The sequence below is a fragment of the Cucurbita pepo genome, chromosome LG11 (assembly GCF_002806865.2).
Source record: "Cucurbita pepo subsp. pepo cultivar mu-cu-16 chromosome LG11, ASM280686v2, whole genome shotgun sequence".
Classification (NCBI taxonomy): domain Eukaryota; kingdom Viridiplantae; phylum Streptophyta; class Magnoliopsida; order Cucurbitales; family Cucurbitaceae; genus Cucurbita; species Cucurbita pepo.
This window is the reverse complement of record NC_036648.1, coordinates 5,119,323-5,137,248: the sequence shown is the minus strand read 5'-3', so window position 1 is coordinate 5,137,248 and position 17,926 is coordinate 5,119,323. Positions and strand designations below refer to the sequence as shown.

Here is a 17,926-nt window from a genome sequence, read left to right as displayed (position 1 = left end):
TGCAACCAAACAACTTTTAGAGCATTGAAATAAGTTGCCACTGGGATCAGCAAAATTCATTCCGTTTCAGTTACTGATCATAAGGAGAATTCAGTCGCAATACATTAAACCCCCCCCAAAAAAAAAAAAAGAAAAAAAAAAAAGAAAAAAACTTGTCCTACAATTTCGTTTCACCCGAACTTCGGCACAGGCAACGGAAGTGGAAATGGGAATGGCGGCCTGTCCTCCCGCTATATGCTATAAAAGGGAAAGCTTTTTCTACAAAAGTGACACACACCCTACAACACATGAGGAGATGATGTGAACCAAAAAAACACATAATATACAATCAATCATCTCACTCAAGCCTCTTGGGACTTGCAGATTGGCCAAACATCAGTCAGCATTTACTCACTCGGGTCACTATGTACCGTCCTTTCTCTAGATCGTAAATCGTCTTCAACTGAGGTCTCCTCCACTTTGATGATACCAACCATGCTATGAACAACAACATAATTGATACCCCTATTATTGACAGCTTTTTGGGCATCTCATACCCGTACATCTCTATTGCAATCCAATCCCATTGCTTCTTCGGTTCTGTCTCTATTGCAGCAGCAGCAGCAGCTGTGCTTTGCACCAAGATGAATGCTCCCAATGCCCAATCCACTGCTATGTTTTGCACTTCACTTGCAGCTGTGATGCTGCTATTCATACAGTTCTCAAACCTAAGAATCACCAACTAATATATATTTACTTACATATAACTAGCAAGAGATCAGCAGCCTACCCCTTATCCTCTAATCCAATTCCAAGACTGTCATGAAGTAGAGCCACGATATACGCTGATGAGAAGCAATACCGCGCCAAATCTTCTTCATCAAGCAGCTTGTATCTCTTCTTCAACTTTACCCAGTCCTCACCACAGAACTCCTGTCCCGCCACCACCAGATCTGAAAGAAAATCCCTCGGTCCAACACCAAAGAACTAGTGACAAAAACACAGAAAGGTTTCATATAACACATGAAAGATAAAACATTGAACAAGAAACATACTAAAGAATACAAATACACAGTGGAGAAAGTGAGGAAGCACACAATATACTTGTAACAGGGGAAGAAAATCATACTTTTGATGTGTAAAAGAAATTCTCTGTCGCCAAAAATTTGCCTCTAAGTTTTGGTGTGAAAATGGATCCTACTCGGCAGTTCATATCGGTGCATTTCTCTACAGGGGCGAACAAAAGAGAAAAAGGAGGAAGTATTATGCACAATTCTGAAAGAAAGATCGGTATGAGAAGGGTTTTAAAAAGGGAAGCATATGATGATTTGTACAACCTTTTCCTTTTTGCAGCAGCATTAAAGCAACGGATCTGCACTCAGAGAAGTTTCCCTTAGAATGGAAAGATGATATATTATACCTACTATTCCTTTCCACCATCATAACGCTTGGAGATGGTGCTTCAGACTCCGAAGCATGAGAGAACCCAGTGGGAGTACAAGGATCCACAGACAATCCGTTTTGAAGAGTTTTAGCTGGCATGAACAAATGAGAATCAAAACTCAAGATTACTAAAAAAATAAGCGAATTGAATGAATGCTCTCCCAGTGAATGTCAGACTCGATGCAAATAGAAAGAATTCAGACGGGGGCATTCCAAGGGTCTTCTCAATCGTCTTTTTTTCTAAATAAAAGACATAGTAGATGAATGAAACAAGAAATTCAAGAATCAAGATCCATCAGTCTGGTGTGCAGGTAACTTCATGAGAACAGTTTAAAGTAAATTAGCAACCATCAATTTAAACTACATCCTACAAGTTGTTAAGTCCGAGCAAGGCCACTATGGACATTGTGAGGAAATGGGATATATTGAATATTAAATAAGCAATCTAGAGGTAAACCTCGGAGTCCCGAAGAATGCATATGAATATAGACGATAAGTTGACAGCATGACAACTGTGAACATAAGTAAACAATTCAAATATAATGCTACTTCCTTAAAACAGTACTATCCAATCCAGTTTGTGACATCAAACTTGACAGTAAACAGAGATGACTCTACAGACAAACTGAGAATGGAATGCTACCCAATTTTTTCCAATCTAGATGGTTAAGAGAAAAGAATAGACATGCACATTTACCTGAGTTGAACTCTCCTTTACTAAGTGCTTCTCTTAAGGAATCATGAGCAGCATTCTGCAAGACAAGGCTAATCACGACTCTGAACGGTTTTAAACATTACAAATTAAGAAAATTCACAGAAGTGAAACTCCAGAAAGATTTTACATTAAAAAGTTAATAAAAGAAAAGCACTTCACGTTCAGGATGACAAGGGATCTTCAACGTAGCATTCCATCATTGCTAGCAAATATGATGTATGCATCAACAAGCAGGATACAAAAATAAGGTCAAAAGAGGTAGCAGCCATAATCTGTGGTTTTTTATTTAGAAAATGTGTCACATTCTAAAACTTATACATTTCTATCTCGCATACAACAAATGACCCTTGCTCTTAAGGTTTGCAACAGTATCACACCAGGTTTGAGTTGGCAAGTCAATTTGGCCATTTAGATTCCTCCATTGGTTATCTTATCTTCAACTTCAAAAATAAAGAAGTGGATGTGTGGATGTGTGGCTTACTACTCTGGGGCACGCTTATTTTGCATTCTTTACTGACTGGATAATTTGGTCACCAGAAGCTATAAGGTCCTCTCTTGTAAGTCCTTTCTTCAATTACATAGGCTAAGTACTATCACAATGGCTAAGGTTGAAGGAGTTTCTGCTCCCTATGAATATCGTAGAGTAGTATTTTGGATACCCTTTTCCCAAAAGAAGCAGACTAATGAGAAAGTGCCAAGAAGGCAATGGGCCATGCTCCTCAAACCACAAATATCTTTTGAACTCACAATGATCACACAGCTATTTGCTCCATAATCCCACCAAATGATTTTATGTTTCGTTGACTAAAAAGCACTTCTGAGAAGATAGATAAAAGTATAAATACTGGCTGCTAAAGCACTTTGGAAAGATATAATCAACAACCATACAAAAGCACCATCAACGTGATTTTACTACCAAAAAAAGGAAAGAAAAAAGAACACTACACCAACAATTTAGAATGAAAGTTGAATTAAAGAAAAAGAAGAAAAAGGATAGAAATCTGAAAATCTCATCAGAGCGGGAGGGTAGAAAATGAGTGGAAGATAATTTGATTATATTACAGGGACCAGAAGGGTTTTATTATTATTCTTATGATTATTGAACAAGAAACGAAAATATGAAAAGAAACTAATGCTCAGAGGATACAAACAAACTGAACAAACTCTAAATGTAGTGAGAAAGTGAAAAACAGGATTAAAACAATGAATAAAGGCATTCCAATTTAAATTGATATCCTGCAACTCAAAAGGGTTTTATGGTAACATGAATTCCAAATTTTACAAGTACAACTCAACTTCAGGAGAGAATATAGCTCATAAGAAGAAGGATTTACCTGCCCTAAATGTAGAAAGCTGTGAGAGTAAAGACTATAAGTCGTATTGCCAAATTTAACAGTACGTGAGAATTCAGGAGGCATTGGTTCATTTGAAACAAAAGTAACCTGAAACGGAGAAAACCATCGATCAATACAATAATCCTATACCTTACTGTTTGTTCTCTAATCTCCTTTTTCCTGTATGTCTTTAAGCTTCATTCAATATCATTCGTTTCATTTTTTTTCCTAGTCCTTTTCTTTCATTTTTATTTACCTGGCAAGGTTGACAATGTTAGTTGTGCATTCATCATTGTTCAATTAGATTTCATATTCTTTATCGTCTAACTTCTGCACCCATCATTACCATTGCTGCAGAGATCACTTGATACACACCATACATACATTTCAGAGAGCTATAATCTTTTAGGATCAATTCAAAATTTATGAAGACAACTTTATGTGGCCTATAACGTTATAGGAAAACCTCTTGGTTTGTCTAAAGTTTTATAATTAAAAAGAAATTCGAAAACCGGCTAATAAATCAAAGGAAAATAAACCCTCAAAATCTGTAACCAAATGCTTCATTAATTAGGAAAGAGTCCATTTCCACACATTACAAATCATAAACTAAGAGGGCAAAGAGCAGAAACAGCAAAAGCATAAAGAGTCAACAAAGTTGAAAAGAAAAATCCAAATATCTATCTTCTTACACAGTATATGAACTGTAAGAGCAAGAAAGTAACCAAAACCTCTCTCTTCTTTTTGCTAGTCTTCGGTGGTGTAGAACCAGTCCAGATTATGCAACAAGCTCTGAATGGTTTGGTGTTTTCATGAATATGTAAATTTGATATTTCTGGACTTTATTGCCTTAAAGGAAAAGCACTAGTGGAGCTACCTTTTGATTAATTTGGAGACAAGGAAACAGTAGAGTTGTTTAAAGAGATAAATAGGGATTTCATTAAGAGGTCGTTTGGTTGGATGTTTTGTTTCAGATGTTTGAGAATAAAATATTTGCAAATAATATGTCTGGGAATAAGATGCTTAGAAATTGAAGATAACTGCATTTGATTTCAAGTCCATCTATATCCCCCAAACAATACTTCACTCCCTGTAGCCATCTTATAGCTCACATTTTACCAAAAAAAAAAAAAAAAAAAAAAAAAAAAAAAAAAAAAAAAAAAAAAANTAAAAACTTACTCAAAATGTTTTCGCACAGCCACAGGCAATCTAAAAATGGACATGAAATAAGAAGGGATGCTACCCAAAGCGCTGCCCCGGAAAGCCCCTCCAAATTGCAAGTTTACCTTTGATTTTATCATAGACTTTATCCAAAAGGCAGTATGATTGGGCTTCCCTACAATAGTAACACCAAAGTAACTAAAAGGGAGGTAGTTGTTTACATTCCAGCATTTCAGCCACTGCTTCAACATCTGAATCTGCCACATTTACTCCCATAACTGCTGTTTTCTGCATATTTATGGTTAGGGCCAATGCAGTTTCAAACAAAATAAGGAAGAATTGCCAATTTCCTATACCTAAACCCCCGAAAACAACAGGTTTCAAAACCTCCACCCAGCTAATCAAATGAGACCCACTCCCTTCCTCCACCCCTCCCACAAAAAATTCCTCGCAAGTTTCTCCATAATGTTACTCACAGACAGGAATTTTAAAAAGAAAAAAGGAGTATCCAAAGCTGACAAATCTTGGGTAGAGATAGGATTCCAAACCACAAGCATGAATCTCCCCCTTATCTCTCCATCCTCCTGTAAACACTCTCCACAATCATAATCCAAGTGGTCAATAACATTCTTACTATCATGACTACCTTAGCTCAATGAACTTTGGTTTTCTGGCTCCAACTCACCACCACTTTCGTTACCAACTTTGTATACTCCCCCCTTTAGCCAAGGGACGTTCTTCCTTGAGAATATCACTCACCTCTCCCTCCTCTGGGTCATCTAGAAGTTTAAGCCTACTCAAAATCTCTTGTTTCATGATTTTCAAGTCTCCATAAAACTCCCAATATGAAGATTTCAAGAACTTCATAAAACGTTCATTCTTCCATACAACTATTCATTCCAAAATTCAAATTTAACCCACTCCCAATTCTGAGCCACAATTCTCAAAAATCAGCGTCCCAACATTTTAGGAGAGCCTTATCCAAATTAAAAGGATTAATAATCTGAACCCTTTAAAAGACATTGCACGATGTCTCAAGCTTTTATTCCAAACATTGTGGAAGCATCTCCTACCAACATTTCTTCCCAACGTTTTAGGGCTTTTGTCCATGTACATTCTTTCATATTTTCAATGAAAGCTTCACATCTAAACAAGAAATATATACATATATATATCAAGAACATCTAAATTTCAGTAAATAAGATCGATGCAACACCCTCGGAAGACAAACTGTGCCTGATTAAAAGTAAATAAGGTCAATACAAACCTGAGCAGAAGCTCCACCAAGTTCAATGATTCCAGTTGTCTCGAGGGGATCGCTTCCAAGAGTGCCAAGTGCATAGTTAGCCGCAACCCACGCATAAGTCCCTTCATCAGAACCTAACACACCCATTACTTACATAACGTCAGCAGATATGCATTATAAACAAATTCAGAAGCTAGAACAAATGCCTTTGAGATAACACACCAACAATAGAAAAAACAATGCAGAGGTTGAGAAGAGAAGTTGAAACCTGTAATGACCGACGCCCATTCATCCCGGAATTTGAAGCCCGAAGAGCGAAGCACCCACCGGCAAGACTCCAATATGCGGTTCTGTACATCCAATTCCAGCACTCTTAGCCCCGCCGTTGCCATTAACCGAATTTCAGTGACCCCCCATTGATCCCTTGGAACCCGAGTCTTGGCATACTCCAAAAGCTCCACCAAAGACTCTCCAGCTCCGTCTGGATCTTCTGCATACGCCGACAGCCCAGGATTCACCTTCATCGACGCCAATTCCTCTTCGCCCAAATCAAAAACCCCATAACCACCCTCTACTCTGTAGCGAAACACGTGGAGTCGAGTCCCTGTGCTACCTCCATCGATAACGATTCCGTACCTTCTCTTCAAGGAGCTGCGGAAGTTGGTTGTAAAAACGAGGATATAAGAGAACAAGAAAGCAAACGCAAGCAGGGCTGCAAGGGGAAGCCAGCATCTGGATTTGGAGGAATTCTTGAAGTTGGTCCTGGCGAACAAATTGGGTCGGCTGCTAGATCGAAGGTGCAGCTTGGTGGGATCCATAATGGGAATTCTAGAATCGTGCCTCTTCTTAGGGGCATTCAACCGTCGCATGAAAGACTAGGAATTAAGGGGAGGAAAAATGAGGGAACACATGAAAATGAAAATGAAAATGAATGGAAAAAGAAGAATGAAAAGGGAATAATAATAATAATAATAATATTATAGGTAATGTGATTATTAATAAATAAGGTCGATCGAGACGGAGAGGGCAATCTGTGAAAACGTATCGCCCTTTCTGTCTCGGTCTTGCTCTCTTCTCCGGCGATGCTCTGTCTCGGAGACGAAGAACAAGAACACTTTATTCAGAAATTAAAATTAAAGAAAAGGTTGAATTTCTACTGTTTACATATATAGGGACTCCAATTTCCGTACTCGGCATCCCGCAATGCGCGTAAAAATGTTTCCTCGGCCTCCGCCTCCGCCTCCGCCTCAGCCTCAGCCTCAGCCTCAGCCTCAGCCGCCATTCCATCCGACCCCTTCCAATACCAACCGCCGCTCAAAAACTGATCCATACAAAAGCGAAGGTTTGAATCTTCTCTCTCTCTCTCGGATTGAATTCATTAAAATATGCATATTTTGTCCCATAACACGAATACTAATACTAGTGTACGGATAAAATTAAGGTGTTTTATGCTTATACGGGTAACACTATTGATACAGTCCACCTGTAATTGTAACTAGACCATGAAATATTTATCTTTTCAATAAATATTTCATGTGATGATCATATGTGATTTGATCTTAATGTTGAGCGAGCTTTAAACTTTTGCTTCTAACGAGGGATTATCCTTCGATTTGCATGGGTGAGAATGACTTTTGTAGATGATTCAATGTCTATCATTTTGGAGACTTGACCAAATAGAGAGCTGGAAACATAATTTCACGATAGAGAAATCATTGTTAAGTAGATGAGTTGTCCCCTTAAATGTTGAGTTATTTATTAGAGATTTAGTTTATGACGGAATCATAAACAAATTATTTATTAGATAATCAATTGTACTTAACGTGAAAAATGTAATTACAAAGGTAAAATAGACTTTTGACCTTGTAATTGTGAACCACTCGTGAAGAGTTACTTACTAATAATGATTATATCAATGGACAACCTATTCTATAATACATAAGAGTTGTGAACAACTCATGAAGAACTGACCTACTAATAATTATTATATCAATGGACAACTTATTCTACAATACATAAGAGTGCAACTATAAGTCTACCGTGGAGTGATTTATAGTTAATAAATGAAAATCGATTAATTAAAGAGTTTAATTAATATAAAATCTCCATACTAACTCATAAAAACACTGAAAAAGAAAAATCTCAAGATTGTTAAAACGGTTTTAAATTATTTGTATGAAAATAATTTTATAAAAAACATAAATTCTCATTTATATAAGTAATTACGTAAGACGTAGGATTATGGAAAGAATTAAGGGGATATTTCTAATTTGGCGAAGTCCTTCCACGCACGTTAATATGAATTTTGAGGGACAAGTCAAGTCAATCTCAAAAATAAGATAGAACGTCCGCTAAGGTCAACTAAATAAGTGACCTTACTATCAACTCGATCGGAAGACTTGTCTAATGTATGATAATATGTGTCCGTGACTCTTGCACGTGTCATGTACATTTATATGATATTATGATTGTTGGGATTTATGTCCTAAAGCCTTGTAATTAATTATTTAGAATGATGATGATGCATGATAACATGACAATATAAGATGCATGATGATGACATGACTTAGTATGAAGTTATTCCATGGTAAGATTGTGCATGTACTAAATGTCATGATACATTATGACGACAGGTTTTCTAAGACCCAACCCTAATTGATGTTAATAACGAGGAAAGTATGAAAGCTAACGCATGCACATTGCCTATTGTGATTTGTGAATAATGTATAAGGTTGTGTCTTAAGGATGATTTAAATATGAAAAACAAAAAATAATATGTCTGGGAATAAGATGCTTAGAAATTGAAGATAACTGCATTTGATTTCAAGTCCATCTATATCCCCCAAACAATACTTCACTCCCTGTAGCCATCTTATAGCTCANAAAAAAAAAAAAAAAAAAAAAAAAAAAAAAAAAAAAAAAAAAAAAGTCTTAGCAATCTCCTTCCAAGGACTAAGATTCCCTATTCAGTTTTTAATTATTTAAACCTCCGAGGAAATCAACTCCAAATTTCCTTTTCGTCACCACCCTCCAACGAGCATTTTCTTCTTTCTCAAAACTCCACAGCTGTTTAGAAAGAAGAGCCATATTCTTTGGGTGAAGGTTTTCCACTCCCATGTATCCCAGAGAAAGAGGAGCCCTTACTGAGTCCCACCTAACTAACTGAGTGCCTTTATTTGCAGCTGCCCCCTTCCAAAGAAAGTTCCTAAAAACTTACTCAAAATGTTTTCGCACAGCCACAGGCAATCTAAAAATGGACATGAAATAAGAAGGGATGCTACCCAAAGCGCTGCCCCGGAAAGCCCCTCCAAATTGCAAGTTTACCTTTGATTTTATCATAGACTTTATCCAAAAGGCAGTATGATTGGGCTTCCCTACAATAGTAACACCAAAGTAACTAAAAGGGAGGTAGTTGTTTACATTCCAGCATTTCAGCCACTGCTTCAACATCTGAATCTGCCACATTTACTCCCATAACTGCTGTTTTCTGCATATTTATGGTTAGGGCCAATGCAGTTTCAAACAAAATAAGGAAGAATTGCCAATTTCCTATACCTAAACCCCCGAAAACAACAGGTTTCAAAACCTCCACCCAGCTAATCAAATGAGACCCACTCCCTTCCTCCACCCCTCCCACAAAAAATTCCTCGCAAGTTTCTCCATAATGTTACTCACAGACAGGAATTTTAAAAAGAAAAAAGGAGTATCCAAAGCTGACAAATCTTGGGTAGAGATAGGATTCCAAACCACAAGCATGAATCTCCCCCTTATCTCTCCATCCTCCTGTAAACACTCTCCACAATCATAATCCAAGTGGTCAATAACATTCTTACTATCATGACTACCTTAGCTCAATGAACTTTGGTTTTCTGTCTACAACTCACCACCTCTTTCGTTACCAACTTTGTATACTCCCCCCTTTAGCCAAGGGACGTTCTTCCTTGAGAATATCACTCACCTCTCCCTCCTCTAGGTCATCTAGAACTTTAAGCCTACTCAAAATCTCTTGTTTCATGATTTTCAAGTCTTCATAAACCTCCCAATATGAAGATTTCAAGAACTTCATAAAACGTTCGTTCATCCATACAACTATTCATTCCAAAATTCAAATTTAACCCACTCCCAATTCTGAGCCACAATTCTCAAAAATCAGCATCCCAACATTTTAGGAGAGCCTTATCCAAATTAAAAGGATTAATAATCTGAACCCTTTAAAAGACATTGCACGATGTCTCAAGCTTTTATTCCAAACATTGTGGAAGCATCTCCTACCAACATTTCTTCCCAACGTTTTAGGGCTTTTGTCCATGTACATTCTTTCATATTTTCAATGAAAGCTTCACATCTAAACAAGAAATATATACATATATATATCAAGAACATCTAAATTTCAGTAAATAAGATCGATGCAACACCCTCGGAAGACAAACTGTGCCTGATTAAAAGTAAATAAGGTCAATACAAACCTGAGCAGAAGCTCCACCAAGTTCAATGATTCCAGTTGTCTCGAGGGGATCGCTTCCAAGAGTGCCAAGTGCATAGTTAGCCGCAACCCACGCATAAGTCCCTTCATCAGAACCTAACACACCCATTACTTACATAACGTCAGCAGATATGCATTATAAACAAATTCAGAAGCTAGAACAAATGCCTTTGAGATAACACACCAACAATAGAAAAAACAATGCAGAGGTTGAGAAGAGAAGTTGAAACCTGTAATGACCGACGCCCATTCATCCCGGAATTTGAAGCCCGAAGAGCGAAGCACCCACCGGCAAGACTCCAATATGCGGTTCTGTACATCCAATTCCAGCACTCTTAGCCCCGCCGTTGCCATTAACCGAATTTCAGTGACCCCCCATTGATCCCTTGGAACCCGAGTCTTGGCATACTCCAAAAGCTCCACCAAAGACTCTCCAGCTCCGTCTGGATCTTCTGCATACGCCGACAGCCCAGGATTCACCTTCATCGACGCCAATTCCTCTTCGCCCAAATCAAAAACCCCATAACCACCCTCTACTCTGTAGCGAAACACGTGGAGTCGAGTCCCTGTGCTACCTCCATCGATAACGATTCCGTACCTTCTCTTCAAGGAGCTGCGGAAGTTGGTTGTAAAAACGAGGATATAAGAGAACAAGAAAGCAAACGCAAGCAGGGCTGCAAGGGGAAGCCAGCATCTGGATTTGGAGGAATTCTTGAAGTTGGTCCTGGCGAACAAATTGGGTCGGCTGCTAGATCGAAGGTGCAGCTTGGTGGGATCCATAATGGGAATTCTAGAAACGTGCCTCTTCTTAGGGGCATTCAACCGTCGCATGAAAGACTAGGAATTAAGGGGAGGAACAATGAGGGAACACATGAAAATGAAAATGAAAATGAATGGAAAAAGAAGAATGAAAAGGGAATAATAATAATAATAATAATATTATAGGTAATGTGATTATTAATAAATAAGGTCGATCGAGACGGAGAGGGCAATCTGTGAAAACGTATCGCCCTTTCTGTCTCGGTCTTGCTCTCTTCTCCGGCGATGCTCTGTCTCGGAGACGAAGAACAAGAACACTTTATTCAGAAATTAAAATTAAAGAAAAGGTTGAATTTCTACTGTTTACATATATAGGGACTCCAATTTCCGTACTCGGCATCCCGCAATGCGCGTAAAAATGTTTCCTCGGCCTCCGCCTCCGCCTCCGCCTCAGCCTCAGCCTCAGCCTCAGCCGCCATTCCATCCGACCCCTTCCAATACCAACCGCCGCTCAAAAACTGATCCATACAAAAGCGAAGGTTTGAATCTTCTCTCTCTCTCTCGGATTGAATTCATTAAAATATGCATATTTTGTCCCATAACACGAATACTAATACTAGTGTACGGATAAAATTAAGGTGTTTTATGCTTATACGGGTAACACTATTGATACAGTCCACCTGTAATTGTAACTAGACCATGAAATATTTATCTTTTCAATAAATATTTCATGTGATGATCATATGTGATTTGATCTTAATGTTGAGCGAGCTTTAAACTTTTGCTTCTAACGAGGGATTATCCTTCGATTTGCATGGGTGAGAATGACTTTTGTAGATGATTCAATGTCTATCATTTTGGAGACTTGACCAAATAGAAAGCTGGAAACATAATTTCACGATAGAGAAATCATTGTTAAGTAGATGAGTTGTCCCCTTAAATGTTGAGTTATTTATTAGAGATTTAGTTTATGACGGAATCATAAACAAATTATTTATTAGATAATCAATTGTACTTAACGTGAAAAATGTAATTACAAAGGTAAAATAGACTTTTGACCTTGTAATTGTGAACCACTCGTGAAGAGTTACTTACTAATAATGATTATATCAATGGACAACTTATTCTACAATACATGAGAGTTGTGAACAACTCATGAAGAACTGGCCTACTAATAATTATTATGGACAACTTATTCTACAATATATAAGAGTGCAACTATAAGTCTACCGTAGAGTGATTTATAGTTAATAAATGAAAATCGATTAATTAAAGAGTTTAATTAATATAAAATCTCCATACTAACTCATAAAAACACTGAAAAAGAAAAATCTCAAGATTGTTAAAACGGTTTTAAATTATTTGTATGAAAATAATTTTATAAAAAACATAAATTCTCATTTATATAAGTAATTACGTAAGACGTAGGATTATGGAAAGAATTAAGGGGATATTTCTAATTTGGCGAAGTCCTTCCACGCACGTTAATATGAATTTTGAGGGACAAGTCAAGTCAGTCTCAAAAATAAGATAGAACGTCCGCTAAGGTCAACTAAATAAGTGACCTTACTATCAACTCGATCGGAAGACTTGTCTAATGTATGATTATATGTGTCCGTGACTCTTGCACGTGTCATGTACATTTATATGATATTATGATGGTTGGGATTTATGTCCTAAAGCCTTGTAATTAATTATTTAGTTTTTAACAATAATTTTATTCTTTTATTTGTAATTTAATTGTTATCCATCGTATGAAAATCCAAGGTTATTAATGTAATCTTGAACAGTATGTGGTTGACATACAATAGGATCGTGTTCAAGTAATAACCTAAGTAGTCTATAGTATATGGATAAGGTTGGATGTTTTATCTTGGTAACACTATTGATACGGCCCACTTTGTAATCGTTACAAATGATTTGATCCAAATCGTTCATGTGGGGACATGTAAGTGGAGGTATCCTATACAATGAGTTTGTATAAGACTGGACCAAGAAATATTTAATCTCTCTTTATAAATCGTTAATTGAGAAGATTAATATTTCACATAATGATCATATGCGACTCGATATTAATTCTAAGTGAATTATGAACTCCTGCCTGTGAGGGCTTGTCCTTTAATATACATGGGTGAGAATGACTCTTTTAGCCGATTCAATATACCTACCATTTTGTGTACTCGACCAGATAGGGAGTTGGGAACATAATATCATGAGATGGAATTCACTCCATTCCATATAAGTAAAATAGATAAGTTGTTCTCTTAAGTACTGATTTCGGGACTTGAACAATGGGATTCCACCCTCTCATTGGCCCAAGAGGGACTTGGTTTATGATTGGATCATAAACAAATTGTTCATTAGAGAGTCAGTGGTACTTAAAGTGAAGGATGTAATTACAGGGGTAAAACGAACTTTTGACCCAACTTTAATTATGAACAACTGAAGGATCGACTTGCTTGTAATGATTATATCAATGGACATAACTTGTCCTACAGTGCATAAGAGTGCAACTCTAGGTCTACAATGGAGTGACCTATAGTTAATGAATGTAAATTGATTAATTAAAGAGTTTAATTAATTAATTTTGTATCATTGGAGCTTATAATCGGTAGGTCCATAAGGTCCTCTTGCTAGCTTATAGTAACGCTAAAAGGTTCAATATATTTAAAAGGAAATTTGAAGTAAATATATTAAATATCAAGGAGAAAATAAATTTAACGTCAAATTAATATTTAATATATTAGATATATTAAATAAATAGAAAAAATATATTTAATTTAAAATATTTAAATTAATATTTAATATATTAGATAGGTTAAATATAAATGGAGAAAAATATATTAATTTAAAGGGTTCAAATTAATATTTAATATATTAGATATATTAAAATAAAAATATTTATTGTATTTGATAAATTAAATATTTAATTAATTTGAATCTTAAATTTGAATGAGATTCAAATTAATTAAATATATATTAGGATATCTTATAATATCTAAATATGTTGTATAAGGTATTATATTCTAATATATTAAATATGCAAATATATTATTTGACAAAGATTCTCCAAGAATCCCTATAAACAGGACCGGTTGAGCCAAAATATATCAATATCAACCTCACTTTCTCTAGAGAATGAAATTACATCGCCAGAGAATTCTCGAAACTCTTTCTTCTTCTCCAATCCGTTTGGGATTTTCTTTCAAGAAGGCTCCCACAAGCCTTGGCCTTGTGTTCGAGTCATAGCAAGAAAGATCTTGTGGAATGTTGAAGAACTTCTGCATGGTTGAAATACTCCGAGAAGTCTTGCAAGCTAGGGTTTCTACAAAGGTAGAGTTCTTACTCTCGTATTTATTGTTTTTTTTTAATTCTTAATAAAAAAACAAAACGTCTCCCAATGCTTACGCTACATGGATGAAGAGTTCATTCCCTTCAATGATGATGTGACGTGATATGATGTTATGATGTATTATGATGATGCTATGATGCTATGATGATGTAATTTGATGACCTTATGACACCTTACGATGGTGCTACGATGTTATGACGATATGATGTACTATGATGTTATGATACGTTGGGATGATGATGTATTATGACATGATAGAATGAGAAGTATGATGATGATATCTCATGTTACAATGATATGTATCTATGAAATGTTATATTTCATTATGATGAACCGTTTTCTAACACACAATCCCTAAATGATGTTATAAATAATGAATATATGATAACTTATGCATGCATGTTACCTAATGTGAATGTATGATAACTTATGCATACATGTTACCTAGTATAATATGTGAATGATGCGTGGGGTTGTATCAGATGAATGATTTAAGATGATAAGTACAGAGACCTCATACATATTGTAGGTTAATTTACATCAAGTTACTCCCTCTTTTCGATGAGTACGAGCCCGTACACTATGATGATGATCATCATCATGCTTGCATAATATTTGAGGGTTCGTTGTACCTCCGAACGTCCAACTACAGCCAACTAGCCCGACTATGATGGGTCCAGAGGGGACGTGCAAACTGCATGGTGGGCTCACGCTCGCAGGTGTGGGGTGCTATTATCACGACCCTATATTTTACTATGAGTCGTGACTCAAAACGAAAACATGAATGTAAAGAAAACATTTGAAAATGCATTAAGACGAAATTATTTATTTCAAGTAAAACTTCAATCCAAAGGTTCAAGTGATTGACACTTTTGAGAAAAAAGATATGAAAATTTGAATATAAAAGAAAAGATTGCACTGACGCCCCGAGACATGCATTCCTCTGTGATAATCCACATCTCTAATCACGCCCTCTCTTGACCCGAAGCCTCATGCACCTGGAAAAAAAAAAAAAAAGACATAGCAATGATGAGTATAAAAGTTATACTCAGTAAACCATCTACTTGTAGGCTCTCATAGCGTTCTAGGCTTAACAGACAAACACGAACTTCTCATTGGCTCTAGGACGTCTGGTTCTAGTCTTAGCCCCTTGGAACTTCTTTGGTTCTCCGTCCTTTCATTTAATACCTAAGAGTTCCTTATGCTGAGTTGTAATGAGCGGTGTTTCTCTATGAGGCACTACCTCTGCATGGCTATCTGAGACTATATGACATCTTACCTTACGGGTGTGCTAAGTATCTCCTAGGCCAATGATAATCCCCTGTTGAAGGGCGCGACCCAACCCTTGCACATGCAGCTAATGGCTGTATGACGTGGGGACACATTTTCCATGCGAAACGACTAGGAGCAGTGAGAATTGATCAGGAACCCCTGGTTCTCCCACGAAACCCTAAACACTATAATAAAAGTGTAAGAATTCGTTAAACATCTTGCTCATTAGTTCCATGAAGATTGCTGGTACATTGGTAAGGTCAAAAGACCTAACAAGAAACTCGTAATGTCCATAACGACTTCTGAAGGCCGGCTTGGGTATATCCTCTTCTCTGATCCTCAACTGATGGTACCCTGACCTCAAGTCAAATTTGGAGAAAACTGTTACTCCTTGTAGCTGATCAAACAAGTCATCAATTCTTGGGAGGGGTACTTGTTTTTTATGGTGACCCATCCTTCTTCTTGACAAATAGAATAGGGGTTCCCCAAGGTGATACACTGGGTCGAATGAAACCCTTATCCAACAACTNGTAGCTGATCAAACAAGTCATCAATTCTTGGGAGGGGTACTTGTTTTTTATGGTGACCCATCCTTCTTCTTGACAAATAGAATAGGGGTTCCCCAAGGTGATACACTGGGTCGAATGAAACCCTTATCCAACAACTCATGTAACTATTTCTTTAATTTTCTGAGTTCTGCAGGTGTCATTCTGTAGGGTGCCTTGGAGATCGGCGCGATTCCTAGTTCTAGATCGATCTCGAGATCGACTTCCCTGATTGGAGGCAAACCTGGCAAATCCTCCAAAAATACATCTACGAACTCCCTGACGATGTGTACTAATGAAACTGTCTACTCGTTATGGTTGTCTAAGGTCACGCTGGCGAAAAATGCTCTTGCGCCACTACGAATCATCTTTCTGACCATTAGTGTTGTTATAACGCTTGAGGTTCTTTTGGAAGTACCTCCCTATAGGTAAAGTTGTCCCCTAACAGGAGTTTAAAGTCACTATTCGAGTCTCACAATCTATCAGAGCGCGATTCTTACCTAGTCAATCCATACCCAAGATGACATCAAAGTCTTGCATGCTTAACACTATCAGTGCGGTTTCGACGACACGTCCTTACATTGTTACACTACCTCCATTAACCCTATGAGTAGCCATCAATAACTTGTGGGCAGGGGTGGATACCGACAAGGTGATCTCTAAGGGTTCATTTTCTAAGTGTGCTAACCCAACGAATTCCTCATATACAAACGAATGTGTAGAACCCAAATCAAATAACACTAACGCCAAATTGTGTCCGACTCGTCAGCTTGCCTGACTATAGTTGCACGGGCTACAGCTCGCCCCTGCTAATGCTGAGCACCCCGACCCCTCTGATTATGTGTCGTAGGTCGGTTGGTATGCTAATCGTTCCTATGAGGGCAATCTGCTGCAAAGTGCCTTGTTTGGCCATATCTGTAGCATGCATCTGTTCCTACTCTACACTCCCCCCGAGTGAGGACGCCAACAATTAGGACAAATGGTCTTGTTCTACACCGGGACTTTCCTCTGCCTATCAGTGCGGCCACGGGGCAGTCTACCAGTTCGAGGGTGCTTCTGTTCTGTCCTCTTCCCTTGAATTGTTGTGTGGGATGACTAGGCTAATTCTGACTGTAACTTTTCGATGAGGATCGCCACCCGAAGGGCTTCTGCATAATCAGAGGATGTCTGGGCTGCCACATACCCCTTTAGGTCCTCCCTTAGGCCAGCGATGAATCACTCGACCTTCAACTCCTTAGTACTAACATATGCTGGAGAACCTTGCCATTGTTAGATCAAACCTGAGTTTTTCATTTTTCCTTATTTAGATTCACACGATTTCAGAATACCTCTGTTTGACCATTTGACAAACACGTCGAATGGATCACCAAAGTTTGACAAACACGTGGATCACCAAAGTTTTAGACAGCAATTTTGTAGGGAGTGGCACAGATTTAGTTGGCCACCCTCCAGCCATTTTTAGGATAATTTATATTTAAATAGGAAATCTGTTTAGAATATCAAACAACCTGATTTTAAGCGCAGTCAAAATTTCAGCATTCTCTCTCTTTGTTATTTTTACGCATTTTATTTTTCTTCCAACAACCTCTTGTCGAAGATTTCCTCTCGATTTCCCTGGCTGATTATCGAAATCCAAC

General features: G+C 37.5%; 2 protein-coding genes across 4 annotated transcripts; both read right to left on the bottom strand.

Annotated features, from left to right (window-relative positions):
* LOC111806048 (probable apyrase 6) lies at window positions 1–7,235 on the bottom strand. 3 transcript variants are annotated; one of them, XM_023691391.1, is made up of 10 exons: window positions 7,155–7,211; window positions 7,043–7,124; window positions 6,147–6,753; window positions 5,900–6,012; window positions 3,472–3,579; window positions 2,120–2,174; window positions 1,317–1,514; window positions 1,109–1,206; window positions 770–966; window positions 1–683 (listed from the first exon to the last, which is right to left on the bottom strand). In XM_023691391.1, exons 1-10 carry the CDS (start codon window positions 7,163–7,165, stop codon window positions 380–382), a joined length of 1,773 nt encoding a protein of 590 aa, XP_023547159.1. In that variant the 5' UTR covers window positions 7,166–7,211; the 3' UTR covers window positions 1–379. The 3 variants fall into 3 exon arrangements, with proteins under 3 accessions (XP_023547159.1, XP_023547156.1, XP_023547157.1); XM_023691388.1 differs by having other exon boundaries at window positions 7,069–7,124; window positions 7,155–7,208; XM_023691389.1 differs by having other exon boundaries at window positions 7,043–7,235.
* Window positions 7,236–10,302: 3,067 nt separating this feature from the next.
* On the bottom strand, window positions 10,303–11,696 carry LOC111805724 (probable apyrase 6). Its single transcript, XM_023690929.1, has 3 exons — window positions 11,488–11,696; window positions 10,592–11,198; window positions 10,303–10,457 (listed from the first exon to the last, which is right to left on the bottom strand). Exons 1-3 carry the CDS (start codon window positions 11,602–11,604, stop codon window positions 10,318–10,320), a joined length of 864 nt encoding a protein of 287 aa, XP_023546697.1. The 5' UTR covers window positions 11,605–11,696; the 3' UTR covers window positions 10,303–10,317.
* Window positions 11,697–17,926: the final 6,230 nt, after the last annotated feature.